Genomic DNA, 27,995 nt, shown 5'->3' on the forward strand with positions numbered 1-27,995 from the left:
ATGGTAAGCCCAAATCTCCCCTCCACCTTAGGATATGGGGAGAAGCCTGCAGTGCTTTGTGTGATTGACTTTCATTTTTTTCTTGCTCTAGGACTGTCAATCTGCTATCCCCTGCCGGCAGCAAAATCTCTAATTAAAGCAAATTAGAGAGAAAAGACCTGGTGTTACAGAAATGCTGTGCTAATTATGTGGTTTGCTCCTCCGAAGAGCTGGACTGTGGTTTTGTTGGGCTCTTTTCTAAGCAAAGATGCCATTGCTCAGAGATGCTGGGGAGAGAGAGGGAGGGAAGAGACCTGGAACCTTGTTTTGTTTGTGTCCGTGCAAGAGTGCCTCCCTGCCAACCTGTTTCCAGCATTACTCTTTCTTCGTTCTTTTAAAACCTGAGCTGCTCTGTCAGAAGCAGAAACACCTCTGATACACGTACAGACTTTCTGTAGCTCCAGATGCTTGCTTTTTTTTTTTTATCCCTACCCCACCCCTTAGAGGCAATTAGGGAAGAGGCTGTAAGTTCATAATTGTGGATCTTTTCAAACCTAGATTAGTTCTTCCAGTCTATCAGGTGAATACATATTTATAAGTGTTCTTAAAAATGCACCATCCTTCACTCGGTGAGGTGCCACGGATTCATCATGTAAATACATGCTCAGGTGCAGAATGAAAACATCCTCAGGGTGCGCTTTGGGATGATTAGAGGGCTGTTCCTCAAGTAGGTTGGTTTTTCTCAAAAGTAGTAATAAATGTGATTTAACTATATGCAATGCACAGATCAGTTACTGGATGTTTCTTCATCAAAAGCATACCGACACCCTTCTGGCATACAGATCAAACTCTGGGGAGTGCATCTTCTAAACACAAAACCAAAAAGCTCAGTTACTGACGGAAAAAAACTGCTTGGCTGAATCTGAAATTTCTGTAATCTGGTCTGTTTTCTGCTCTGGTAAGATTTAACCACTTTTGCACTTCTAATTTCACTATAGAATAGGGAATAAAGGTGTTTTGAAGGGGCTGAGCTGGTTGCAGTCAATCCATTCTGGTTTGTCTTTGTGCTTTCAGACTGCAGAACCTGGAAGGTAGCATTTCCTAGTGTTTTGAGTACCCAGTTCACCTTTATCCTACTGGCAGACATGAATGATGTATCTTAAAATAGCTCTAGAGTATGTCTCTGGGACATACCTTTTGATTACAGTTAATCAGGGCTGTAAGTGCTTAATTGGATTGATGCCAGGCCACTCAAAATCGTGCTCAAAATCCAACTTGCCTCTAAAACCCTCCTTCTGCTGGAGAGAAGAATACAGTTTCTCCAGATTACTGTGTGTGGGGCAGGGGGGAAGTATTCAGTGTTACAGCTGTGAGAGCTCTGAGCCAAGTTAGGGTCAGAATAGAAATTCAGATGTTTCCCTAATTAATAGAATCCATTCTGTTTTCATTGTGTGCCATTACTTCTTAGAAAGGAGACAGTTAGGCTGGCGTTTTAGTATCCTGATTTAATGTTGCCTGGAATGGCTGGTGTGGAAGCAAACCCAGGATTCAATGGCTACAACTCTCCAGAATCTGCCTGTCCCAAAGGAATGGGCTTTTCTACCCAGAGCAGAATATATTTTGTAAACAACGTGTCAAGGAATCCATAGAAAAAGGGAAAAACTAATTTTCTCCTATGTCTATGCTCCTGCAGATGCATTAATTACTGATATTGCTCCCCTCATTTCGACACCAGTGTTCTCCAGAAGGCAGCAGAAGCAGAATCGTTAAGGTTGGAAAAGACCACTCAGATCACCAAGTCACCCATCCCCACCGTGCCCACTACACTGTGTGCTTCAGTGCCGCCCCAGCAATGGTGACTCCTCCACCTCCATATTGTTGCTTCCTCAGCCCAGTGAGTGCAGGTGAACGCTGTGCCTTTGTCCTCTTAGCTGCCTCTCTGCTTTGGTGCCATTTGCAACAAACCTGGTGATGCTGGAGCACGAAATGCAAGGAACTCTCAGCCTAACTTTGCCCTTCTGTAGATCAGACTGTGCTCGTGTGAACCCTGCTCTCACCAAATCCGTGTACAACTGAGTGAGCTAGGCAGAATAAGCAGTGGGGAACGTACCTCCTCTTCATGACAGCCCTTCATGTCCTGAATAATAAAGCACATGTCTGTGGGTGCTCTGTTCTGAGCAAGGTTGGTCGTGTCTGCAGTTCTTACTGGGGCTCTCAAGGACTCCCGCGCTGAGCTGTGATGCAGATAAATGACTTCTGAGAGTCTTTCCAAACCCTGAGCACTTGTGTTGTAAGAAATTGCAGGACCGTGTGTTTGGGATGCTAAATGTGGGCTCTGCCAATGTGGAACAGTTCAGCCATGGCTTTTTTGGGAAGCTGTGTCTGTCTGCTCTGGTGTGCTGACAGTCCTGGAGGATTGCTTGTGTTGCTGGAGAGGCTGCAAAGAGGTTGGACTTTGTCACCAGTGATGGGCACATCATGGTGGACAAGAGCAGCTCCTGGCAATGAGTGCCAGAAGATCCTTCTCCACAGATCTTTCTCTCCCTTTATAGCACTCTGTTAAGTTTATCTTTAGAATTTGTCATTTCTAACATTACAGCCTGAAGATGTTGTTGAAATGTTTCATTAATTGTTGCTGTTTGTTATGGTTTTTATTGCTGCTTGCTTTTTTTTTTTTTTTTTTTTTTTTTTTTTTTTATGTGGGCTTGCTTTCAGTAGTATGAAGCCATTAGCTCCCCTTTTCTTTTTCTTTTCATTTTTTTTAATGTAAAGCAAAGTGCTTTAGCATCTAATTACAGTGAACTTGATAGAGTTAGCTGTGGGGCAGTATTAATTTCCCCTTGCCCCAGTTTATCTCTTGATGCATTGTCTAATTTTCCAATTATTTCTTATGTTCTTTGCATCACGGTGCTAAGGAAGTAAAAAACAATGAGGAAGGTCAAGATTTGGGTTGGGGAAGATTGCATGCAAAACATCATCACCTGCTTTCATGCACTGCTGACCTCTGCTGCCATGCTGGGATGGCTGTGTCAGGAATTCCAGTTGGGCACAGCTCTCTGCTGTTGCCTCCTCCCTGTGCTCTTTCTGCTCCTTGTATTGGAGGAGTGATGGATTTCCCCCCAGCCACCACCTCCACTCTGCCATGAAGGCTAAATCTAATGGAAAGTGAGCAAGTAGAGGCAATGGACAGAGGCAGCTGGCAATGTGCTGTTGCCAGGTACTCATTAAAGCATCCAAATCTCACAGCAGCCATTAATGGCTAATTGGTTGCGCTCCCAGTGTCTCCACTGCAGCCCTGATTAATTTAATAGTTTTCTCCACTGCACACAGTGCCCATAGTACTGAAAAGTGGGGTTTGTTTGGCAGACTGATGCCCTGCTGGCTCTGGGGCAGCCCCTGCATGGATAGCAGGCAGTGAGGTGAGGGATGCTCTTGTACCCAAGGGTGGCACAAACGTGTTTGTGTGTGAATCTGAGCATCTCCAAAGCCAGCTCTGCTGCGAGGGGTCAGCAGCAAGGGATGCTGCCTGCTGCCCTGCCCCCAGAGAAGGGGAGATGATTTGCAGCACACGCTCGTGGTGCCCTGCGTGCTCCTGCTGTAATTTGCTGAAGCCCGTGGTTTATTAACTGTGGTCTTAGAATGATGGATGGTGCTTGTTTAATGCAAACCTGCCTCTGGTGCTGCTTCTTCAGCAGATGCTGATTTGTTCTCTTCCCTCCTGTATTGAAGTTGGTAGGAACCTGCCTGGGATCCGGAGGATAAGGGTCTTTTTTTTTTTTTTTTTTTTTCCTCTCATCCTCCCCCTCTGACACTTACATGGATGTATTTATGCTCCTTTTCCTTCTGCTCCACCAGCCACCTCCTCTCCCATTTGCCCTGGTGAAGGAGGGGGGCACACAGCTGCAGCTGGACCTGGAGGAGATGCTCTGGCTGCTTGCTCTGGCTTTGCTGGTAGTCTCCAGGAGAAGCAGGACCTGCTGGCCTGTCCCAGTGCTGTGTGGCTGGGAGGCTGGTGCAGAGGCAAGGAGGAGGTTTATTAATTGCTTGGTGGTGCTGGGTTACATGGCCCATTTGCAGCTTTTTCTTGTCTGTTTTGAAACTGTGAAATGAGGCGCAGTAATCAAGGAGGGTTTTAATAACCATCCCAGCTCTGACATTTAAATTACAGATGGCATTTTCAATTAAACAGGCGCTCTCAGCAGGTTTAATTTAGCTATCAGTTCTGCTCTGTTCTTTAAGTGCTTTCTTAAAAATGGTGATGAATTCAAATCTTGCTCCAAAGGGAGGAGGAAATGAGACGGGATTGGAGCTGGCTGGAGAAGGGGAAGCCCCAGAGGATGCTGTGTGTGCAGAGGGAAGCCAGCGACTTCCCTTTAAATCCCTCAGCATAGATTTGTGCCTGGGATGCCCCTCAGGTGGCCGACAGATCTGCCCATGCACAGCTGCATTCACCTTCACAGCTGTCCCTTCCACCAAGGATCATTTGTGATGCTGTCCAAGGAAGCTTATCTCAAGTATTACCATTTGGGAAAATCCCGCTTGGGTGATAGCACAGAAAGGAGACAGGGCTGGGAATTGCTGTGCCAATAGCTGGCATTGGCTGCTGTGTTGTCGCAGAGTTGTAGCTCGCTTGAGGGTGTAGCTTAGGACAGCTCAGCCCACATGAGTGCTTATGGTAACTCGTCCTCAACCAGTGAGTGATGCTGCAAAACGTTGTGTAAATGAAGGCCGCTGCCCCGGGCACTCCTTTCTGGGAGCTGCTGTGAGACTTGGAGCCATTTATTCTTCTGCCAAGGAGGGTGTCTGCTTCCCAGCAGCTGGCAGGAGGAGTCTCTTCTGTTTCTCTCCAGTGTAAAACAGGGCTGGATAATTTCATCACCGCTAATAACATTTCTAGCGAGGCAAGCTACAATAATGATAAGGGTAATTGAATCTCATGCTTGAGGGATAAGCTGAGCTCTGGAGGGGGGATCAGGGAAGAATTTTATTTCCCCCCTTCCCTATGGAAGCTGCTTTGCGTGGTCAATCATTTGCGTTGAGAGCCTGATGCTCTCCTTGGCACAAGGGCTGGTCTGACCCTACTGGGGTTCTACAGGAGATCCCAGTTGCCTGCTGGCTGTTCTGGATTTCGGTGCTCTGATTTGTGCTTAAGGATGAGCTGTGTTTGCCTGCAGTCATTCTAGGAAAAAGCGGAGAACGATGAACTGTTCTGTGTCCAGAGCATCGATCTGACTGGGTCAAATCTTACAGAGGGCCTCAGAAGCAAACAGCATTTGTATTTCTGCTTTATCTCATTTTCTAATCCCATCTAGAAGATGCATTTCAGTGGGGTCTGAGGGGATCTCTTAATACCCTTCTCTTACTTCAGAGGAACATTGCTGTTTAATTACCTCATTTATGCTCATTTGGAAGCTTAAAGTATTCTGAGCTGTGGGAATGAAAGGGGCTATAGAGGACAGTGCTTTGCTATTCATTAGAAATGAACCCCAGAGTGATGTGGCTCAGCCAAATAGAACACTGCATCCCTGATGTCCTTCCAGGACGCATCTGATGGGGTGGGAGCTCACTGAAATGACCTGGCTGGAGAGAGGAGATGGCACATGGTGGGGAATGTCAGCAGCCAGCCATCTGCCCTCGTTCCCTTGCTGTTCTCCATGAGCATTCTTCAGATTTATTCCACCGGTGCTTCATCTAGACAGGATCAGGCAGTAGAGCTGTCTCAAGGTCTGTAAGTGGGCACATGAGACCTTGAAAATGAAGCAGTGCGTTAAAGAGTCATGCAGGGAGGCTGTGCAAAGCAACACCGAACCCAGGAGCACAGAGGTGTTTGGGATGCTCTGGAGTTTTCTTTCCTGGGAGAGAACCTCTGAGCTCAGCTGTGCTGGTCTTGGAAAGAGAGCCCAGGAGACAGGAGAGCATTACTGTTCATTTTTTTTTTGCCTTAGCAGCTGTGGATTATTCACTGAACTCCTCTGCTCTAGCACTGGGGAAGGCACTTCCAGTTCATTATTCAATGATTTCTTCAGAAGAATTACAGCTTTTTCTCCTGGGATCTCTTAAGGAGCAGAAGTTTCTCGTCTTGGATCTTTGAGGAGTCCTTTGCCATGTGCTTCTGCTATTTATTCTTTATAATGAAGCTGCTGGAATTAATTCCTAAGAAAGGTAAAGAAACTGGGATGGGGTCCAATAGAAGAACTGGAGGCTGATTGATGGCCTGGGACTGGGTCTCTTGAGGTTGCCTAAGAGCAACTAAGGGTAACTAAGGGTAGTGGTGTTAATATCACTGAATTTTCCTGGTCAAGGCTGTGGATCTGTGCTGGGCAGGAATGTCATTCCTTGCTCACCAGAGTACGGTTTGCATTTTTTGCCTTTGGATCATGGTGTCTGACGGAGGTTGGTCTGTGCCAGCACGTCCTGTTTGTCCTGGGGTGAGCAGGTCAGTAACGTATCTCTACGTACAGCCTCACAGATGATGGCATTCTGGGGTTGACAGTTGGACTAGATGATCTTAGTGGTCTTTTCCAACCTTAATGATTTTCGATTCACATGCATGCTTGTACTGCAGGAGGCACGCTGGGTTCCCTTCTCATTGTTTTTTGTTGTTTTGTTTTGTTTGTTTCCCTCAGCCCTTGCCTCTTGGACAAATGCATACATTACAAGCTCTAGGTATTGCATTCATGGGGCACTCACTGCTTTCCAGAGGCACTATTCACCCTTATCTAGTGATTTCCAGATACATGTAGGGTAATGTCTCTGGGTCTGTTTCTAGGAGGGACTGTGATAGTGTCAAGTAGTTAATTAGGCAGTGTGATATCTGAGGCCAGCATCAGACTCCTTGCTCCCTGCAGATGAGCCAGGCAGCTGCTGCTGTGCATGTTGATGAAGACAAGTTTCTGTGGGAACCTGCTGCTGTGGGAGTGATGAGCAGAACTGAAGGTAAGATCCAGGAGGGAGGCTTGCTCTCTCTCAAGGACACAGTAGGCAGAGACCATGGGTCTTTATATGGGATTCTACTGGTTTGCTCTGGCTGTTTTTCCGTGTCTGCTTTTATTTGCTCTGGCTGACCAAGACCTGCCTGCCTTTTTGTAAGGCATGTGGCTCAGCAGGGCTCTAGATGCCAAGAAAACCTGCTGAAGACTTTTGAAAAGCCAGAGGAATTAAATGAATTAAATGAAGCAGGACATGGTTAAGTGGGAATGGTGGGGATGGGTCAGTGGTTGGGCTTAGTGATCTTAGAGGTCTTCTCCAAACTTAATGACTCTGCAGGTGAGCATGTTGGTCATGGGTTGATGGCTGGACTTGATCTTAGAGGTCTTTTCCAACCTTAATGGTTCTGTGAGTTGGCATGGTGGCTGCAGTTTCATAGTTGGACATGGTGATCTTAGAGGTCTTTTCTAACCTTAACGATTCTATGGTTCTGTGAGTGGGCACAGTGGTGTTGGGTTGGCGGTTGGACGTGATGATCTTAGAGGTCTTTTCCAACTGTAGTGATTCTACATACAGTTGAAGTCACAGTCCAAAGTTCATCCAGACAGGAATTGCTCCCACTTCTGCTATTCCCACCTTGTCCTATCCAAGCTCATTAGGTTTACGAAATAAGAAAGTAAAGAAAAGGATTTGCAAGCAGCCTAGAAAAACTTGGCTGGGGTCATAGTATGCAAGTCATTAGGAAAACAGCAGCACTTCTGCATTTTAGTTAGCTGTAATGATCTCTGGAGATGCAGGTCAGCTGTCTGACCAGTCTGCAGTGTGGGAGAGAGGAAAATAGGTGTGATTAAATTATTCAGGCAGTTCAAAAGGTCTCTGAAGGCAGCTGCTGCTCATGTATGTGCAGGAGAAGGTGGTAGCATTGCTGATGAGGGTAAGGTAAGGTAAAGGAGAAGACAGAGCAGATTGTTGCAGCCAGGCAACAACTCTTGGTCTAGGGGTGCTAAATATTCAGCACTACACCCTCCAGATCCCCTGGGTTTCTTACTGACTGTTTTTCAGGCTGCTGGATGTAACTACCCCTTGTGTGGGTTTCCATCTGACGCCAGTGGGGTGCTGTTACCGAGGGAAGTAGACTTGATGCTGATGGAGCTTGGAAATGAAATGTCATTCATTTTGCATGCAGGCAAAAAGCACAGTAAATGAAAGGATTAGATGGAGTATGCATGAAGGGAGAGCTCTTGTCCTGATCAATAATTAAAAAAATTCCCCAGTGAGAGTTAGGGCAGAATGTTGGAAGCAGTTATTTGAGGCTTCAAAAAAAAATGAAAAGCCAGAAGCAAGCGAAACAAACAAACAGAAAAACCTTCCAAGGAGCTGTAAAAGACTGTTTGCTCAGATTTACTGATTGCACTTGAGCTGAAGGTTGAAGTTAAATGTAACTCTAACTCATGCATATATAAGAATTCCAAGTTACTTCTGTTTGAGTGATAGGATGAGAGGGAATGGCCTCAAGTTGTGCCAGGGGAGGTGCAGGTTGGGTATTAGGGGGGATTTCTTCTCAGAGCAGTGATGTGCTGGCAGCTGCACAGGGAGTGATGGGGTCAGGGTCCTGGGAGGTGTTCAGTGTGGAGATGTGGCACTGAGGGAGGTGGGCAGTGGGCACAGTGGGTTGGGTTGGACTGGATGATCTTAGAGGTCTTTTCCAACCTTGATGGCTCTATGATTTTACTGCTCTGAGGTCCTCCAGGGCAGGACAGCACCCTGGGCCTGGTGTAATGAGAGCTTTGTGCAAAGCTTGCATGCTAGGAGGAGTGCTCTCCTATTTCTTGCTGTGGTTGTGGATGCGAGGTATTCCCCCTCCCACTGTCAGCTTCCACCTGCTGTTCTCACACTTCAGCACAGTTTCTTGGCTTTGTGCCTGCGGTTTTGTTTGTTTACCAACAAGAGCTGCTTTGTACAGTTATTACGCATCCTGTTACTGCTGGACATGCTTGAATTGGACACGGTCCCCTAGGGCAAGCACTGGGCTGGAGCTGTGCGTGCTGCAGAGCCCTGCTCCTCACTGAGGGCTGTCTGCAGCTCTGCGCTGCGCAGGATGGAGCGCACACCGTGGCCCTGCTGCTGTTTCATGGGTTTATTTATTTTTTTTAATGTTACTTAGAAACCAAACTGAGTATTACCTAACTCCACCAGATCTGCAGTGCAGAACTCATTGCACAAGGGAGAGGAGGTTTTTTATTTTTATTATTATTTTCTACTTTTTTCCTTTTACAAGAAATAACTCATTTTTCAGCTGTTGGAGAAGGTAGTAATTGATCTAGAGCTTTGCAGCTTGCCTTCCAGAGTGGTTTTATTCTTAATGTAGAAATAAAACTCTGTTAGGTCAAATACACAGCAATAAATACAAGAAGCACATTAGCTTTAATATATTGGATTATTCCACTTGGTGGTGACGGGGAAAAAAAAACAAGATTTAATTCCCCTGGCAATGCAGGCAAAGAAAATCGCTTTCCCTGTGCATTTTTTTCTGTAAGTCATTTTTGTCTGTCCGTGCCATTGCTGCAGGCTTTGACAGAGTTTAATTTTATTTTTTTATTATTTTTTTTTAACTTGGTATGAAAATAAGAAGTATCTTCTCCAAGGAAATCATCCACAGATTCACCCCGTGGCTTTTATTTCTTGTTGTTACGGGTTCCCCCCCTGGCGGGATGGGGGGAACCCCTCCTTATTGCCACGGACTGGTGGGGATGGGTGGTGGTGAGCTGAGCTCCAAGTTGAGCACTGCCATTCCCCCTTTACAGGAGTGCTGGTGTGGTCTGCTCCTACCCAACTTGTCCCAACTTGAACTAGGATTTGCTTCTCCCTTCCAACTGTTTTTGTGGTCTAAGAATAACTTGAGTTGGAAGGGACCTCGAAGACCATCCAGCTCCAACCCCTGCCAGTCTCTGCTCATAGAATCATTAAGGCTGGAATAGACCTTCAAGTTCACTCAGTCCAGCCATCAACACCATGCCCACTAACCCATGCCCTTCAGTGCCACATCTCCAGATCGGTTTCATATTGGGAACAGGCCAGATGGGAGCAGGCAGGAAAGATGTCCCTGCTGGTTGTCATGGCACATGGAAGGAGGCTCTGCTGAGAGAATTTGGCTTGGCTAATGGAAATGAAACATTTTGACACATTGAAAGTCTAAGAAAGGATTTGCAGAAAGAGGAAAGCTATCGTAGCTGAAAAGCTCTGGGAAAGGGCTAGATGATTCAGTCCCGTGATGTACAGGTAAGGGGAAGGCTCTCCTGTAGCCAGGAGAAGAGGACTTGGAGTAGGCAAGGCTGCATGTTGTGGGTTTGTGTGTGGGAAGGCCATTTGTGGCTGTTCGTTTTTAATGCATCTCCATCCTTTGCAAGTTGGCAAGAGTCACTGGGGAAAACAGCAAGGCAGAATCCTGTGTGGTTTAACTGAGCCTTTGTGTATTCCTCTGTCCAGGCAGAGTTATCGCTCCAATAAGCAGGGCTGCTCCAGCAGCACCTAGACTGTATCTGATTGTGTTTGTGTAAGACGAGAGAGAATTCACAATAATCCTACTGGCAATTAATTGGCTTTTGTTCAGCTAGAGCGAACAAGATCTCGTCTTAATCTGCTTCATTATTTCTCCTTGTATAGCAGAGTCAACACAAGATTAGGTTTAATTTACAAAAAAATGCAAAGTCGTTTCTCATATCTGGATCAGGATTTTATCTGCTTCGTTTTGCAATGCTTCACATGTCAATATTAACGGAAGGAGCTGCACGGTGGGTGGCGAGGTGGAAATGGCTCCACTTGACTCCAGGACCTTTTGGAAGGATTGCAAGTAGCAGAGCTCTGACACCATCCCTCTTCCTCAGAAAAGCAGCTTCACGCTTAGGAGCACGAGCTGCTTTCTGCAGGGTGGTGAGCTCAGAGCTGATGCTTTCAGCTCTTGTCTCCTAAATCTTATGCAACAGCAACCTGTGGTGTACACCTGGAGAAGACCTATGGGAAGCCAAAGGGAAGTGCTGTGTGGTCCTTGAGGTCAAAGATGGGTTAAACACCAGGTGAGAGGCTGTGCCAGTTCTCTGTGATGGTCACTGTCTGAGGGCAGCCTGTTCCTGGCAGCACAGGGAGGCCAGATTGGTGGGTTCTGAAGTTCTACATGGCTGTGGATGTACATCTGCCTGTGTGTTTGCCTACACCTGTGGATGTGTTTCGGTGCACATACCTGAGTGCTCGTAAACCCGTCCCATTAGCCAGAACTACAGAATCATTTGGGTTGGAAGGGGCCTTTAAGGGTCATCAGGGCCAGCCCCCAGCCACCCTGCAGTGAGCAGACACCCACAGCTCCGTCAGTGCTCAGAGGCCCATCCTGTCTGACGTTGGGTGTCTGCAGGGATGGTTCACTGCCCTTGTAAAAGTGGTCCGTCTGGCAGGATCAGAGTGGCAAGAGATATGTTCCCCACCGTTAATCAGTCCAGTGAGCACACTTACATCTTTATCGTGGTTTCTCTGTCCTTCTGGGAATGCTGATTGCACTGCAGTTAATGGGTTTGCACTGGTGGCAGCTCCAGATGAGTTGCTCTAAGTGCCTGCAAGGGAGGTTAGCCAAGGGCACATGTAATACAGCTGGGACTCCCATCTTCCTGGGGAGGGCTGTTGAACTTTGCATGCAAGGAAGGTATCAGAGTGCCTGGGCACAGTGTAGATGGGGATGCAGACAGTCCCGCAGCTCATTCCACTGCTGAGACAAGAAGAGGTGCAGTGTAGTGATTAGAAATGGGTACAGTGAGTACAAGGCAGAGCCAAACACTTGCAGTTATTCTGAATATCTCCTGCTTGCAAAAGCAGCAGCCAGCAGCACCTGAGCTCAGGTTGGCTCCCAGCTCTCTGCCTGCAGCCTGAGTGCCCTCTGCTGTCACCATGGCTCTGCTTGTGTGCTTGCTTTATTTTATGATCCTTTGCCATCTCCCCCTTTGCACAGCAACATTAACTATGTATGTTCTCTTAAGCTGTTTTGGTTTATCTGAGTATGTTTTCCTTCCAGGCTGCTGTGCACAGAGCTCAGCTCTTGTGCAGCTGTTCAGTGTAGCAGTGATGCTTTCCAGCTCCCACAGGGCTTTTCCCAGTTGAATTCGTTATGGATGTTCTCTCTCTTATTCGCACCTTTCCCGTGGGAAAGCATCATGAAGCCCTTTTTTTTCCTAACAGGGACATTGAGCAGGCTGGGCAGTGCCCCAGGGACATGGGGACAAACCAGCTGGATGGATGGAGGAGTTGCTCACCCCTTCCTCCCCAGGGTACCTGCTTGTTGGGAGGCAGCAAGGAAGGAGTGGGAGTCATGGAATCATTAAGGTTGGAAAAGACCTCTAAGACTGTCCAGCCCAACTGTCCAGCTGCTGCCTGTACTGCCCAGTAAACTGCATTCCTAAGTACCACACCTACATGCCTCCTGTAATGGTGACCCCAGCACATCTCTGGGCAGCCTCTTCCAGTGCCCAGCCTCTCTTTCAGAGAAGTTTTTCCTAAAATTGAACCTGAACCTCCCCTGGTGCAACTTGAGGCCGTTCCCTCTCACCCTATGGCTGTATCTGGGCTGCAGGAAGAGATGTGAGCTGTGGGGATGTTTGTTCACCAGCTCAGTGTTAGCTGGTTATTTGGAACATCTCTACTCCTGACAGCCTTGTGGGCCAAATACAAGGCTGCTGGCCTCCCATCCTATTTGGGGTTGTGCTCAGCTCTGCTGCAGCTTCAGGCCAAAAGCTCTGTACTCCACTATCACGGCTTTCAGGAAGGGCCATTCCCAGACTCTACAAAGTATTTGATTTAGGGGGAATCAATCTCCTAAATTATCCTCCCTTTTAAATTGGCTAGAACAGCTGGGCTGCAAGCAACAGGGAGTTGTTTTTCTCCTCCTCCCCTCATCCTCAAACAATTTTGAATGCCTGGTGGGGGAGCACACTCCTCCATCTGTCCACAGCCTCCCCAGGTGGGTAATAATAGATGCTCCTTATAGAAAAATTCAATTAGACTTGACAAGAGATGTATGTTAGTGCTTCCTTGCCAGGGCCCTGTCTTGCTCTTTTCTGTTCCTCTGCAAGACACCAACTGCAGAAGCTATTTTGGAGGAACAAAACAGCCACCATTTTTAAGTATAATGGTATTTACAGCCAGGACTGGCTGTGGTGGGCTTTGTGGGATAGAAAATTACTGACAACAAGGTGCAGCAGGCTAGCCAGGATGTGAGATGCTGACAGCAGGAAGGCCTGTGTGCAGTGCTGTGACTGAGGCTTCTCTTTGTGCCTCTGAACAGTAAAGCAGCCAGGGTTGGAGATGTGTTCATTCATCTTGGCTGCCAAAAGCTCTGAGCTTTGGTTCCTGTGTTCAGCAGTGGAGGGAGAGCTTTCTGTGTGTTTTCCTTTCTTTTTTTCTTCTTCAGCTTTCTGAATACTTGGTTGATAAAGTATCTGTGAATTATTTCTGTAGAAATATCTTTTTTTTTTCTTGTATGGTATATTGCATGTCTGCATTGTTCATCACTATTCCCAAAATCTAATGTGTAGTAGCCAGGGTCAGCAAAACAGACAGCATTAGAAACCTTCCCTTGGTCACTGAAGCTACATGTGATAGAGCCCTTTAGTGGCAGAAGGCATTAATGCAGCTGAGCTGTTTTGTCACAGCTGTACTTACTTTCTTTAGTCCTATGAAGCTGCACGGTCTTCATTCCCATGAAGTCTGTGATGCGTGAGAGGCCGTTCAGCTCCTGTGCTCTGTTCAGCCTTGGACAGAAGCTGAGTGGGATGGATGAATGCAGGGCAGATTTCAGTGCATTCACACTTCATGTGTTTGACCAAAAGGCATTAGGAGTAAAATATTTGCAATGGATCGAGCAAGTGAGATTATTTTCCAAGTACACAGGCACCCACTTTCCTTACTTGCCTTGTAGCTCTAGCACTGAGTGCAAGGAGTCAGTGGCAGCTCTGCAGATTCTGGAGCAGAGCCGTTTTCTTTAATGAAACTGCAAGACATGGAGTGTCTTGGGAAGCATCTCTTGAAACTGAGTGGGAAGGTCAGGACAGCCAGGCTGCCTCTAGCAATCAGTGTGAACATCAGGGGAAGGAAAGACCCTGACAGTTGCATTTCTTGTAAGGGAGCTGTGTGCATTGAGTGGCTCAGCCTAGATAAGCCTAAAGTGGGGACTGTGGCCCTACCCTGTATTTACAAGGGACACAGGAGCTGAATCCCAAGCTTAATCCTGGGCTTTATCCTGACCATAACACGATGGCTTAGGAAAGATTCAATTTAACAATTGCATCCAAACCTGGTATATTGATCCCCTCGCTGCTCTGATCCTTGGGGACATGCCAGGACCTTGGGGCAGGGTTCTGGTAGTGAGCTGAATATTAACTTAGAAATGGGGTCAGCTGTACTAAACGCTGTGCTGAATAAAGCTGTGCTGTCATTGTGTGACTGTGTGCAAGGTAATGGAAAGAGCTGACTGGTTCTGGTCTCTTCTGGTGCAGAACAGCGGAGCTCACAGCAGAGCTATACTTGCAGATACCTGTGGGTCAGAGCTGGGTGTTGTAGGAGCCTTCCTGGACCTTCTCCATGCCTTTCATGAACTCCCATGACCTTTTTAGTATATTTCTGCCTGCTGCTGCTCTCCACTGCTTCAGCACAAGAAATAATACTCAGCACACAAGCAAAGATCCACATACAGCTCCTTTTATTATGTTTGCCTGTACTCTGGCTTGGCTGGGGTTTGGAAAGCTGTGCCCAAGGCAGCAGGGGACAGGCTTGGCTCAGGTAAGCTTAGATATCTCTGTTCAGGATGGTGGCTCACTGCCCTGAGTGACAGCAAGAGGCACTGGTGGGCATACATACAAAGTGCTGTCTTAGTAAGCATCTGCAGCAAAGGCAGATGAGTACTTTCTGCAGACGTAGTGGGCAGGAAGGACTGAGATCAAATGGAGGTAATGACAGGTTTCTGTGTGAAGAATATTGCGTGGATCTCCTGCCTGCAAAGAGCAGTACTAGTTTGGCATGAAGCACGCAGAGGCCAGGAGGCATACAGGTAGATGCGTTATTTGTGCTCCTGAGCCCCTTCCTCAATTTGCTTCTGTTTCCCTAAGCCCTTGTCTCTCTCCCAGCAATTATCCTCAGCTGCTTTTTAGGAGCCAAATGAAGCCCCATGGAGAACCGTAGAATCATTAAAGTTGGAAAAGACCTCTAAGATCATCAAGTCCAACCATCAACCAATTACCACAATGATACCGTAGTGAATTCAGCTCCCACCACTTCCCCCTACAAGTGGATGTTGAGAGCATTGTAGGACAAAGGGATCCAATCCCCATTGCTTGGCATTATCATCACCCAAAACTGAAATGGAGATCCAGAGCACTGCTTGGCAGCCACGCTCAGGTAAGGCAGGCAATGGCACGTGGGGCTGGGGGTTGGCAGCTGGGGTGATAACCTTCCAGAGCTAGGTGATCTCATGTGATAGAGAGCACCAGTGCAAAGGGTGAGACTGAGCGTAAGGTGGTTTCATAAGTCTGTTGCTATTCTTTGCATAGTACCCTTAAGGAGAGAAGGATGGTGGTCTCTGCCAAGCACATTCATACCTGAGCCATATGCTCTACAGCCCAGAAGCAGCACCATGCAGAATCCATCCAGAGCACATGGGATGGCCTGAGGGAAGTCAGCTCTGGCAAGCAGGCCCCTGTTCAGCTTGACTATGGTTCCACTGTCACGCTGCTGTTGGTAACACGTACACCATACCATCCTTTCCAGAACAGTGTGTCCTGGCCTCCGTGCTCAAAGCGGACAAAGCGGACCCCAGGACCATAGTCAGAAAAGGTGTAGGAGATCTAGAGGTTGAGAGACAAAATAGTGTCAAGCTACCGTGAACCCACTCCTTACCTTCACTGGGCCTTCAGCTCCACCTGCCCCATCCAACCTACCAGCTTGGGTAGCAATGAGGACAGTTACAGTGAGAAAGAAGTTACTGGGAGGAGCTTTGACCCCAGTCTGTTCAGAAGCCATCAAATGCTTCCAGAGGGGTCTCTCCTGTAGTCCCACAGACTTGTAGTGATGTCTCAGCGAGCTTCCAAGTTTTATGTAAGGCTTGCTGTATAACCCCTGTGTTCAATCACAGCCCATGATAGAACCTTCTCTTCCTCCAGAATAACCCCTCCTGCTTCTGTCTGCTTGAAAACATTCCTGGTTCATGCAGGTTGAGTGTCACCTGCATGAAACCACAGCCGTCACTCACCTCAGTCCAGCTGGCATCGTTGTCCTCTGGGATGGCAATGGTCTCAGTCTTGTACTCGGCCAACACGTCCTCGTTCTCTGACAGCAGTTTCACACACAGCTCATAGAGGCAGCCGGCGTCGCTGCGTCCCGCGTACCTGCAGGGAGCCCCAAGCAGCAGCCTTGCCTGGATGAACACTTCTACTTCAACCCACTGCCTGCCCTCATTCACCAGAAGAGCTTTAGATGGCTGCCATATACACCAACAGCTTGGGTGATGACTGGGGAGACTACCAGCGGTTCTTTGAGTCAAGATCAAGCCCTGTCTCACATCTATAATGACACCAAAGGCGACGCAGTGAGATGAGAGCTACAGCTCCAAGCCTGGTGTACACCATTCCTGCTCTCTCTAGGCTTTCTGCTGGACTTGTAGGGCATCCTTGCTACTTACCAGTCTTTCACCACAACTTTTGGCTGGGTTGTATCCATCAGCTCTTCCCAGTAGCCCTCAGCTCTAAGGTCGATGACCTGAGACTTTCGACACCACCTGAAACATAACAGGGTAATGGATACCACCAGCTCTCTGAGGCTGGAGAAAACAAAATTATCCTCTCTCCTGATTAAGAGAAATGAGCAGCCTTACTCATAAGATGTAACAAAGTATTTATGCACTTCTTCACTAGGGAATTCTTTTCCAAAGTCCCCAGGGAGCTCTTCAATTTTCCAGCCGTCACCTCCATTCTCTACCTCTCCCCAGTGCTGCAGGTCTTCTGCAAATGGAAGAAAGAATGGTCATAGTTTGTGGGCCTGGAGAGCCCGGTCATCTCCCATAGGGACCCCTCTGCAGCTTGGAACAGACACACTGCCGTCCAAGTCTGTATGTGGATCACACAATGAGATGTTTTAAGTGGAGGCTTGGCAAAAAGCAACACTTCATTTAGGTTAAATGGTAACAAACATCAGCATTCCCCACTGAAATGGATGTGTCTATGTGGGTCTACTTTAAAAAAGAGTAGTGAAATGGTTTTGGTGTTCCACCTCAGTGCTTTTGTGTCTTATTATAGAAATACCTGGGGAGAACTGCTGATTCCCTGATTATTTCTTTTTCCTTTGTTTCATTCTTTTTGTTGAAAAATAACTCATATTAAATCCCTCATTTTCTATTCTTCCTGGTGGTGTTCTCAAAGCTTTTAGCACATAGTTAAATGCTTGTACAGCAAGAAGCTGCAGGGCCTTATACTGTTGTTCTCCTCTTAGTCTGAGAGAAGAGCTTGCAGAAAAATCACTTCCTTTTAAATAAGAAAAACGAAAACGTTGTGTTGATGGTCTGTGTTGTGCTTTGGTCTATGAGGTGTGAAATGTATTGTGTTGCTGCTTGGGTTATGAGGCTTGGGTTATGAGGCTGCTGCTATCTAAACATCCTGCAGATGGCAAGTAGAGTTCAGAGATCATAAAATAACAGCAAGTGTTGCAGTGTGCACAGCTCAGTGATATGGGTTGGAATAAGCAAGACACAAACAAACTGCAAGGCAGGAAGCATGAAATGCCTGCTGAGCTAAGAGCAAATGAGTTCCTGAGCAGGGGAAGGCTTATCTTTTAGGTTGAGGTTTGGCAAAAAGCCATCTGGAAGCCCAGGTGCCACCTACCAGTATAGTTCTGCAAAGCATGGTTCACATTCCTGCAGGGGTCACATAAAGCTGATGTCATGGAGAGCCCTTCACAAAGGCTGCTTTGATGGAAGGCCTTCTTGCCCAGTAAATGGTTTGGCTGCATGCATGAAGTGATTTGTCTCTGGGGCAAAAAGAAAATGCATCCTGATGGCAACCAAGGTCTTTTTTAAAGACTGGAGGTGCCCAGTTTTCTGAAGGCTTGGGCCTTGTTATGCTCATCTCTCACCTTCGCCACAGGGGTTCTTGATGAGATTTCTTCTTCTCTTACTCAAGAAGTAGAAGTTTTGCCAATTCTCCGCATTCTCCTCTGACTCAGCTCCAGCGAAGCCTTCCTGCTGACACTTCAGGATCCAAAGAGCTGCTCCATCAATCAGGTTCTTCCACTGGCAGCAGACCAGGCGGCACGCCAGCACCAGATCCACCGCAGGTATGGAAGCCAGGATTCTGATCAGCACTGCTTCAGGGAGGGACTCCATCCTTGGCCCCCTGGATGGAGCTTTCTGAGAAAGGGGGGAAGAAGTGGTAATGCACTGTTCCCCCAGAAGGGGCTCTCCTGTTACTAATGATGTCAAACGCATTAGAAAAAAAAGGAAAACAAATATGTTTATCTGAAAGGCAGGTGCAGCATAACGGGGGGTATTTCTGACCTGAGGGCCTCGGGACCCCTAGCTAGCTCACTACCCTGAACCACATGAGTAGCTTAAGGTTCTAAGTGCCTACAGACGCATTGGGTTAAACAAGCATGATGTTCCACCCCCTTCTGGCTGCTTTCCTGCCCATCTGTGCTTGCATGGGGTTGTATGGGGTCTTCTCTGACCCTTGGTGGTCATGTGGGAAGCACTCCCCTTGTGTTTGGTCACACATCATCTAAGGACATTGTTATTCCCATTTTGCACTGATGCTTTTTTTGGTTCTAAGGCCATAGAGGAGGGCTATGCAGGACCAGACAAATTCCTGCTGTCAGGCACGCATCCACGCATCAGCTACTGGAATAAACTTAAAACAAATAACAATTAACCTAGGAATAGATGTGCTCTGTCAGCACAGAATCGGTCCCCTCTGCTTAGGCTGCACTCGGGCCTGGCTGTCGGAAGGCCTTCCTTCCCTCGGGGTTAGCACTGAATCTCCTTAGTCACGATGCCGCGTAAAGCACGGGTCTGAGTGCTTTAAATCTTCCTTATCCTACGGCCCGATAACCGCAGTCAGGCGGCAGTGCGAGCAATGGGCGCTGTGAGCGCTGCGGGCTTCGGGGCAGAGTGCTGCAGAGCGGGGAGAGAGGAGCGCCGTGCACAGAGAGCGGGACGCACTGACACCGCTTTTGTCTCAGCCGTGCGCTGAAGCGAGGAAGCTGCACTGAATCGCACAGAGCGAAACTGCGGGAGAGAAAAATCGCTGAGCAGGGCAGGCAGGGCAGGCAGAGCATCCCAGCGTGCTGCTGCCATAAACACGGCACGGCGAGTGGGGCAAGCAGGGAAGCAATAGGGACACGGCATCACGAGCTCTCTTGTCTCTGTACCACAGCCAACAGAGGGAAAACATCATTTAAAAATCCCTGTTGCTATTATTTTTACGGAGAAACAACGAGGATTTCTCACTCTCCCTTTTTCCCCTCCATGCTGCGATTTTAAAGGGCAAAATGCGATCGACCCTCAGCAGAACTCCTAGGGTAACCCCACCCAGGGCTGTCGGTCCTCTCTTCTCCTCCATCCCCTGTCCCATCACCCCGTCCCGCCGCTCCTACCTCGTGCTCGCCGCTGCTGCCGCTCCCCGCGTCGCTCCCGGTTCCCCTCAGTCCCCCCCCGCCGCTCCCCGCCCCGCGCCCCGCCCGCTGCGGAAGAGCGAAGCGCGGCCTCACATCCGCGTCCGGAGCGCAGGTGGGGCTGTGGCTGCGATAGCGAGGACCGCTCGCCCCTCCTCCCCCCCTGCCCAGCGCACAGCTCCGCTTTTGGTTTCGTTCTGAGCCCTGCAACCCCTGCTGAATTCCCCGTATCGCAGCTGCCTGGAAACCCTCCGTCTGCCGTCGGTTCTGCACAGCCATGGCCACCATCAGTGACCTCCCCGAGGATGTGCTGGTGGAGCTGCTGTCCCTGCTGCCCGCCCGGGATCTGCTCCGTGCGTGCAGGCTGGTGTGCTCCCAATGGCGAGACGTGGTGGACCTCGCCACCCTCTGGAAGCGCAAGTGCCAACGCGAGGGGTTCTACGTGCAGAGCTTGGACAGGAGCATCACTGACTGGAAGGTGTTCTACCTGCTGTGCAAGCTGAAGAGGAACTTGATCAAAAACCCCCGAGCCGAAGGTTGGTTTGTTGGTAGAGGGCCTATGGAGTTTCCCAGCAGTTGGGATGTGCCCTGCAGTGCCTCACTATTATTGGGGCTGTGGCACTGAGTCAGATCCACGAGGAAACGCTGCGTAATGCTGTTTGGGTTAAATCCCTGTAAGTCACAAGATGTAATGCAGCAGTGAAACCATCAGCAGTTGGTTTCAGGCCGACTGCATCCTGGGCTGCATCAGTAGAGGGGTGGCAGTGGGCAGGGAGGGCAACTGCCCTTCTCTGTCCCCACCTGCAGTGCTGTGCCCAGCTCTGTCACAGCTGCTGACAGCCATGCTGAAAGTAATGACAGTACAGTGCTAAAGGTCAGCCTTAAGTACAAGAGAAACACAGCTGAAAATTCACCAGCATAAGTAGCTCTCTTTAAGGAAAGCAGAGATGCTGCAGAAAACTGAAGTCCTAATGCTGATCTTTGAAATCTGTTTTTAGAGAACTTTACGCACTGGAAACTTGATCAGAATGGAGGAGATAGGTGGAAGATCGAAGATCTGCCTGGACCTCTGGGGAAAGAGCTGCCAGACTCAGAAGTCCACAAATACTTTGTCACTTCGTTTGGGTAAGAGCTGCAAAGTGCAACTGGAGGAAAACTGCTTCCTTCCTCCTGGCTGCAGGAGCGCTGTGGTTAGGTGCGAGGCAGGACAAGGAGCCTTATCCCAGAGAGAGGGGAAAAAAAGATTTTAATTCTTAATACTCCTCAATCTAAAGAGAGCAATGTGTTGCAGAAGTGAATCACATCGTGTGCTGAATTTCTCCATTCTTCTACTAAATGTGGTGGACAGAAGTTGAGGTCTGGCAGACTGATCAGATATCTTCACCTGACGAAGTCAAAGCTTTAACCTCCAGAAGCATGAGGTGTTTGCATGACCTTTCAGCTTGCACTGAAAGCCATCAATAGTGGAAGATCAACTGCTTTTCCATAATCAATATCTGTTATGTGTGCATAGGAACCCTTCTTGATCCACTCTGTTGGATTCCTTTTATCTGGGGCGAAGCTGAGCAGTTTGTTTCTGCTCGAACTTTGGATAAAAGCACACCTCAGCCCTGTCAGCCTCATGGGTACTCAGGGTCTGGGTGAGCATTCAGTGAGAGTCAGTCTGGTAGGGAAAGCACTGATGTTGAGAGATGCTTTTGAATGCTTCTGTTTCTGTTGCAGGCCATGCTTCAAGTCTCAACTGATTACCCTGCAGGAAGAAGGGTACTGGAATGAGCTGATGGATGAAAAACGGCCTGAAATTGTAGTCAAGGACTGGTAAGAACTGAATACTAGAATTTCTAGCGTTAGGACCTCGATGTAAGCTGGGCCTCTGAAGCTTTTTGTGCTATAAAATTAATTCTTTGGGATCTGTAGCTCTTCAGTAAAGCGTAGGCTAAATCTTGGTTTATTCAGTGGGCTATAAGGTGGCAATCCTGCGAAGAAAAGATAGCTGTGCTCTCCATAGCTATGGGGGTGACATCCCTTTCCTCAGTTCCAGTTGGAGACTGTTTCTGGACAGTAAGGAAAACAATGCTGTGTGTACAGCCCTCCTCCTTGATTTCTCCCTTGCTCTGTAGGTATGCTGCCAGATTTGACTGTGGTTGTCGCTATGAGCTCAGAGTGAGGCTGCTTTCTGAAAACTACATTGTGCTTGAGGAGTTCTGTCCTGAGCCAGTGGTCATAGAGCAGTGGAGTGACGCAATGTGGAGAGAGGTAAGGAGCAGCACTGCAGAAGGCAGCTTTACATCCACATTGTGATAAGAATCTTGTGTAAAGCCCCAAGTTGCTCTGACATAAGACAAAATGTAAGCCAGTCCTTGCTGTTGACAACACTGAAGAAGCTTTGAAAGATCTAGGTTCAGTTTGTAGGTGTGTGAGATTCCACCCCCCCCGGCCCCTGTGCTATTTTGACTGGGCTTCTTCAAGCGTTTCTGTTCTTTATTTGAGTTTTTGTCCAAGTAACCGAGTTGCAGGAGCACAGTTCTTGTTTATGTTGGATCAAAAAGCTTTGTTTTAAAACAACTGCATGGGTGTAAGTGAAAGTATTGCAGACATTACTTTTCCTAATTTGTTTGTTTTGACTGGTTTGAATGGCTTGGTTTGAGTGGCTGTACACTCCCTTTTATGTTGTTACCTCTGTCACGTACCAAGCTTAAATTATGTTTACCCTTCTGCCCTGTAATCCTATGAGTCAAATATGGGAGGCTATTTTATTTTATCCTTCCTCAAAGAAAGTGATGTCATGCATGCTTTTATTGGAAGGTATTTTAGAACGAGCTTCTCCTAAGCCCAGGGCTCTATACCTGAAATTGTTTCACCTTCAATGTCACTGCTGGATTATTTAGACAAAATAAGCAGAATTTCCTTTCTCTACAGATTTCCCACACTTTCAGCAATTACCCAGCTGGAGTTCGTTACATCTGGTTTCAGCATGGAGGCCAAGACACCCAATTCTGGGCAGGATGGTACGGGATCAGGGTGACAAACAGCAGCATCACCATTGGGCCACAGACATTGAAGGCAAATGAAGACACAATATAAGTGTTCTCTTTTACCTCAGGACTGTGACCAGCTGGTTTCAGGTGCACTTATTTGCCTGTACTCTCTGGGTGAATATCCTGGCTTTGTCTTGCACAGCTGATGTGGAATACGAGCAGCTAGCTCTCCTTGTTTGCAAGCAGAACTTCTGCAGGCCCAGCCCTCTGGAAGGACTTCTGTCTTCATCTGTCCTCCCTCACTGTGGCAGTGACAATTCCTGGTGCCCTTCTATAGGAGGAAGACGAGGGCAATTAAATATGACACCTAAAGTGAACAGCACTTGGCTGTAGCACAAGTACATAGCAGTCTTAACTGGAAACTCTTTCTTGTTTATACAACTTAATGAAAACAAGGCTAAAATCTTTCAGTTCGGATTATCAACCCTTGTCTCGAGGACTCTGCTACAAACAGACTGTAATACTATGGTATTTTTCTGTTTCAGTTTAATTACGTGCATAAAGATGTATCTTTCACAGCATTATGCCACCTTCAGTCTTCTTTATCCTCATATGCTGTGTCACTGATATTTAATTCCTTAGTAAGTATACATGATCAACGTGGTAGATGCCTTCCCTGTCCAAATACAGCCCGTTACTGTTGGAATGAACAAAGAGGAGGAAGGAATCCCTTAAGGTGGATACCTGACAACCTAAGTGCCTTTGGACTGTACTGCCTTTTTCCATATTACCATTGTACTACCAAAGAACTTGGTTTGTACTGATCAGTAACCTTATATAAAATGTTAAAGCCACAGACAACTTGGAGATGTGGTGTTCTTGCACTTTTTGCATGGAGAAAGCAGGCAGGTGCTGTGCTGGCTGTTTTACCAAATTTTCTGTCCAACAAGCTCAGCTCACATTCTGTGTACCATTTCTTCTACCCCTGTATGCATGGGGCTGATATTAAGGCTTTCTTCCATCTCCTTTGACAGAGGCAGGATAACAGTGTTTTCCCTTGTCTGCTGTCTGCTAAGAGTGAGACAGCTGACAAGTGTCCTTGCAGCACAGACACATCCCACTGTGTTTCTAACAGCTTTTGTGTGAAGGTTTCCCTGTGGCAAGGGGAGACCAAGGTGGTACAGCCCTTCATAGGAACTGACACATCCCAGCCTTGTCCTAGAGAAGACGTGAAAAGGTGATGGAAACTCTACATACAAAATAAAAATGCTTCTTCACTGAAAGAACGGTTGATTTGGACAGAATTGAGCCTGTTTCAACTGGAGTAAAACTTGATATTTATTGAAGACTACTTGGGACAGTCACAGTGGACAGATGCTACATAAGGCCTCACTCGCGCATGGTATCAGACCATTGCTCTAGTGGAGCACACAGCAGATCCCTGGTTAGCACTACCAGTGTGCAATGGAGATGTCCTGTTTAAGGCAAGAACTGGATTTGTACAATGAGCCGACCGCAGTCAGCTGTATCCTACCCCAGGGATTACTGTAATGAAACCTCTACTCACTCTCACACATGAGTGTACATGGGAACAGGCTCTGGCTCCACATTCCAAGTCAGTTCTATATACACTGGTAAGAGCACTTGAAATAAAGAGGCAGCAGCTGCTCTACATTCATCCAGAAGGCCAGCTGAGGAGGCTGGGCTATCAAGGTATGGTTGGTGAGAGATCTTACTCCGCTGGAAGATCTGATGAGGCTTGAAGAAAAGGAAGAGTTGAAATCAGGTGCCTTTGTGGGCTCGTTCTTCTACATAAAGCTGCATCTGGAGGACAAAACAAGTATCAGTTTCTGCTTGATAGCCAGATGGAGAACAGTCTGAAGAGTTTGCACCTCCCCTCACTAACAAGGTTTCCTGTTTTAATATGAGAAGTCTTCACACTACATGTAGTTTCAGCCACCTCTCAGGCCAGAATGCTCTGCTCACCTTTAAGATGTCAGAAGTCATAGTTTTCAGTGGGATAAGCCGGGGGTCGTGCATGTGCACATCCTGTTCATCAGCAAGAATCCATGGGAAATCCTAGGGCAGGAACACAAGGAGCTTTATGTACAGAGAGGTGGGCAGCCCCAGAAGGTGAGCTCACTTTCTCAGTGCTAGGTCAGTACGTGAAGTGATGGGGATGGCACTGTGCAGGAAGTATTGGCACAGTCTAATTCGGGCATCAAAGCAGCTACTGCCTGCAGCTGGTGTGTGGTAGAAGTGCTCAGTCACCTCACCAGCGCAAACTGTAACACATTCAAAGCAAAGCCATGAACTGCATCGTGTAAAAGCTAGCCATCTAGCAGCCCTTAACCTCACTGAATCCAGAATTCTTCAATTCCAGTCTTTGCAGCTTGCCTGTGACAAGGCAGCCAAAGATACCACTTACCTTTATCACCTGGATCTTCTCCATGTTGCGTGTAGCAGCCTCTCGTGTGTGAACCAGAACTGTGAAGGTGCAGCCTGTAAGAGAAAGGGCAGGCTGTGGATCAGGGGACGACCAACAGAGGCTCAGACACTGCCTGTAATCACCTCCCACAGAACAGATCCATGTCACTGGGCTGTGTGCACCTGCTTACCTGGGGGATTGTTGTCCAGCACAGCATCACACACGCTTATCTTCAGGATGAAGGCACGCAGTAACTGCTCCACGTGGGACAGCAAGGACTCTGAACTGTTGAGACAGCAGTTGTTAGTGGCACAAAGCAAAGTACCGGGGCCTGGAGCATCTTCCAGAACATCTCTAAGGACACGGGGGTTGGATGCTGTGAGAAAGCATGGGAATGGAATCTTTACCTAATGGAAAGCAGGGGCGGCTGGGTGATTTCGAAGACAAATCTCTCCACTGGGTGGTGCTCTTTATCCAGGATTACAACTACAACTTTCTCCACGTCATTCTGGAAGAATAACTGCAGTTAGAGAAGGCCCTTCCTTAAAACAAGCTGTCTTCTGCCCCCAGTTAGCTTCACTTCTGGTAGAGTACGTTTATCTGCTGTGGAGCAGTGCCAGCAGTTATCCAAACCTTGAGCCCTGTCCTACTGCCAGGTTCTACATGCAGTGTGATGTCTGCAGAGAGAAGAGAATGCAGGATGTGGGGTGGCAGCAAGGTTTGCAACGTGACATGTGGTCACACTTTTCTCTCATAAAAGCTTGTGTTCAAACCACCTTTGCTTTCTGGCTTACAGCACAGCACTCTTAACTGTTCTCCTGCCAGATGGATGTTTCAACTCAATGTTCTGCTTTTGAACACGTTTAAGTTCACGTGTAGGATGAGCTTATTGAAAATACAGAGACTGATCCTCATGTTTATGCATTAGAAGCAAACTGAATGCCAGCGTTCAGCAGCATGCCTTGACTGCAAGGAAGAATTAAGATTGTTTTTATTCTCCATTAGTAACTTTAAAAGCAAGTATATTGTGTATGGCAAGTACATAAATAAACATTTTGAGATGAGAGCAGTATTTACATTCTTTTATTTTCTATCTAAATCACTTGCAGTACATTTGCCCAGCACAGGTCCATGGTAAGATCATACCTTCTCAAGCAGTGGCTTTACACAGTGCAACGTGTCCTGGATGTACTGATTGAGCTCTGGGTGGCAGGACATCTGTAGCAAAGAGAGCAAACAGAGCTGTGTTCTGATGCCAACCAGGACAACGCTAAGAAGAGAGATCTAAAGACAGGATCTCTATTTCCTAGGAAGCCTGCCTTTGTGTTACATCCCTGCACGCAGCAGGGGAAGCACTCTGCTACTGTCGGCCACAATCTGCTCGTGCTGTGAGACCTCCATGAAGGTCTCCTACCTGGACAGGCACGTTGTATTTTTTCCTCTTCTGAAAGATCCCAATAGGGTAAACTTCTCTAACGTACAAGATGAGATGAACGGCCACTTCTAGAAATTCTGAAAGAACATCTGCAACAACTGAAAAACAGAAGTAAAAGATGCTGAAGGTTGCAGAGCAATACCATATTCATAGGACGTTTTTAAAGACACCAGCACACATCTCGTCTCCTTCCTAGCTGAGGGAAGTTTAGGGCTGGAGCATCCTGCAGGCGTCCAGTTCTCAGTGCAGCACAAACACATTACCTTGCCCAAAATTAAGGTCCTGTCGTGTGAGCGTGGTCATCTTGCCCAGAACCTGAAAAGCAGCACAAGAAGAATGTTCATCCTCTGGCTTTTATGGTCTTAACACAGCTGAGGGATCGCTTCACCTCCCTGATGCCAACAAGCTGCTCTCTGAGCTCAGTGACAAGCACATGTACACAAACCCAAGGCGCTCACTGTGACAGATTCAAGCATGTGATCAAAAATCACCAGTAGTACAAAAAATGAAGACAGCATCTTCTCATGTTCTGTCTCACTGCTCACACTGCGAGCTTCTCTTCTCATTCAGGGCAGGATTTGCACTTCCCACTGACTCCACATCCCACATACTCCCCTGCTCCTCACAAACCCCACGCCACCAGATCATTCACCTAACGTGGAATCTGTCCTGCAGGAATTTGTGACAAGGGCAGCACATTCGGTGGCCAAATGGAGCACTGTGTATCAAAGAATCAAGCAGCTGGAGCTCAGCATCCCAACAGGTCGGTATCTCGTGTGTATTTTAGGCTGCAACATACAGAACTGCTGATTGCAAGTTTCAATGTTTCATTATTTTTGTCATCCTCTTTGTGTGCATGCAGACCGCCACTGACGTGTTCTTAAATGCCTCCAGCTCCACCAGGAACACAGACACCTTACACGGAGCTCTCAAGCCCTGCTTGCTCCTATCAGCTGCTTAGTTACCGACTGCCAAGCTGCTCCAGCTGCAACGAGACGTGGTTTTCAGATCTCTAATGAATTATTTCACAAAATAGGGAGGTAACAGCTTCTATCTTTCTCTAAGCAAAATCTTAGAAGCATTAAGGCTGGAAAAGAGCCCTGTGATCATCCAGTCCAACCCAACCCACCGTGCCCACATCCCTCAGTGCCTCATCTCACTGAACACCACCATGCACGGTGACCCCACCGCTCCCTGTGCGGCTGTGCCAGCACATCCCTGCTCCTTCTGAGCACAGACCTTCCCTAACATCCACCCTGCACCTCCCGTGCTGCAATTTAAGGCCGCACTCTCTGGCCCGTCGTCGCTGCGACCCGGAGCAGAGCCGAGCCCAGCTCTCCGCAGCCTCCCGCCAGAGCTGAGGACGGAGGAACGGCCCCGTTACGCCGACACAGCGCGGGCTGCCTCCAACCTCCTTCCCCCCGGGCCGCCTCACGTTCAGCACAGCCCGCTCGCCGCGCCCCTCCGCGCCCCCATCACGCCGCTCTCAGCCGCGCACCGCCGTTACCGCTCCCGTACCGCAGCTCTCCCGGCCCGGCGCTGTTGGCGGCGCAGGCGTGTG

At 47.9% G+C, this 27,995-nt stretch overlaps 3 protein-coding genes across 10 annotated transcripts; 1 reads left to right on the top strand and 2 right to left on the bottom strand.

The window, feature by feature from the left end:
• Positions 1-13,687: 13,687 nt before the first annotated feature.
• On the bottom strand, positions 13,688-19,623 carry FBXO2 (F-box protein 2). Of its 4 annotated transcripts, none has more exons than XR_006181126.1 (7): positions 19,576-19,623; positions 18,061-18,334; positions 16,808-16,934; positions 16,616-16,711; positions 16,187-16,322; positions 15,537-15,782; positions 13,688-13,706 (listed from the first exon to the last, which is right to left on the bottom strand). XR_006181126.1 is itself a non-coding variant. In XM_042883035.1 (6 exons), the coding sequence occupies exons 2-6, from the start codon at positions 18,308-18,310 to the stop codon at positions 15,648-15,650; spliced, it is 744 nt and encodes a 247-aa protein (XP_042738969.1). In that variant the 5' UTR covers positions 18,311-18,334; positions 19,576-19,623; the 3' UTR covers positions 15,364-15,647. The 4 variants fall into 4 exon arrangements, 2 of the variants coding, with proteins under 2 accessions (XP_042738969.1, XP_042738970.1); XR_006181125.1 differs by lacking the exon at positions 13,688-13,706 and adding an exon at positions 14,625-14,933; XM_042883035.1 differs by lacking the exon at positions 13,688-13,706 and having other exon boundaries at positions 15,364-15,782.
• On the top strand, positions 18,126-26,063 carry LOC122186409 (F-box only protein 6-like). Of its 2 annotated transcripts, XM_042883034.1 has the most exons (6): positions 18,126-18,261; positions 19,830-20,129; positions 20,592-20,718; positions 21,316-21,411; positions 21,714-21,849; positions 22,513-26,063. In XM_042883034.1, the coding sequence occupies exons 2-6, from the start codon at positions 19,871-19,873 to the stop codon at positions 22,675-22,677; spliced, it is 783 nt and encodes a 260-aa protein (XP_042738968.1). In that variant the 5' UTR covers positions 18,126-18,261; positions 19,830-19,870; the 3' UTR covers positions 22,678-26,063. The 2 variants fall into 2 exon arrangements, with proteins under 2 accessions (XP_042738968.1, XP_042738967.1); XM_042883033.1 differs by lacking the exon at positions 18,126-18,261 and having other exon boundaries at positions 19,695-20,129.
• MAD2L2 (mitotic arrest deficient 2 like 2) lies at positions 23,482-27,992 on the bottom strand. Of its 4 annotated transcripts, none has more exons than XM_042883039.1 (9): positions 27,953-27,992; positions 26,698-26,749; positions 26,414-26,532; positions 26,146-26,217; positions 25,407-25,507; positions 25,190-25,284; positions 25,000-25,073; positions 24,558-24,650; positions 23,482-24,395 (listed from the first exon to the last, which is right to left on the bottom strand). In XM_042883039.1, the coding sequence occupies exons 2-9, from the start codon at positions 26,735-26,737 to the stop codon at positions 24,354-24,356; spliced, it is 636 nt and encodes a 211-aa protein (XP_042738973.1). In that variant the 5' UTR covers positions 26,738-26,749; positions 27,953-27,992; the 3' UTR covers positions 23,482-24,353. The 4 variants fall into 4 exon arrangements, with proteins under 4 accessions (XP_042738973.1, XP_042738975.1, XP_042738971.1 ...); XM_042883041.1 differs by having other exon boundaries at positions 27,933-27,973; XM_042883037.1 differs by having other exon boundaries at positions 26,698-27,222; positions 27,953-27,967.
• Positions 27,993-27,995: the final 3 nt, after the last annotated feature.

This window comes from Lagopus leucura, unplaced genomic scaffold, assembly GCF_019238085.1.
Source record: "Lagopus leucura isolate 7727_CA_CO unplaced genomic scaffold, USGS_WTPT01 Super-Scaffold_100037, whole genome shotgun sequence".
NCBI classification, from domain to species: domain Eukaryota; kingdom Metazoa; phylum Chordata; class Aves; order Galliformes; family Phasianidae; genus Lagopus; species Lagopus leucura.

Bases quoted from the DNA above. Each gene is read 5' to 3' on its own strand.
- LOC122186409 (XM_042883034.1), top strand. From the start codon at position 19,871: ATGGCCACCATCAGTGACCTCCCCGAGGATGTGCTGGTGGAGCTGCTG. The intron at 20,719-21,315 runs GTAAGAGCTGCA...TTTCTGTTGCAG, and splicing joins TACTTTGTCACTTCGTTTGG to GCCATGCTTCAAGTCTCAAC. The intron at 21,850-22,512 runs GTAAGGAGCAGC...CTTTCTCTACAG, and splicing joins GTGACGCAATGTGGAGAGAG to ATTTCCCACACTTTCAGCAA.
- MAD2L2 (XM_042883039.1), bottom strand. From the start codon at position 26,737: ATGACCACGCTCACACGACAGGACCTTAATTTTGGGCAAG. The intron at 25,285-25,406 runs GTAAAGATTCCA...CTGTCTCAACAG, and splicing joins CCGCCCCTGCTTTCCATTAG to TTCAGAGTCCTTGCTGTCCC. The intron at 24,651-24,999 runs GTAAGTGGTATC...TTCCTGCCCTAG, and splicing joins AGAAGATCCAGGTGATAAAG to GATTTCCCATGGATTCTTGC.
- FBXO2 (XM_042883035.1), bottom strand. From the start codon at position 18,310: ATGGAGTCCCTCCCTGAAGCAGTGCTGATCAGAATCCTGGCTTCCATA. The intron at 16,935-18,060 runs GTGAGAGATGAG...TTCCATTTGCAG, and splicing joins CAAGAACCCCTGTGGCGAAG to AAGACCTGCAGCACTGGGGA. The intron at 16,712-16,807 runs GTAAGGCTGCTC...GTTATGTTTCAG, and splicing joins TACTTTGTTACATCTTATGA to GTGGTGTCGAAAGTCTCAGG.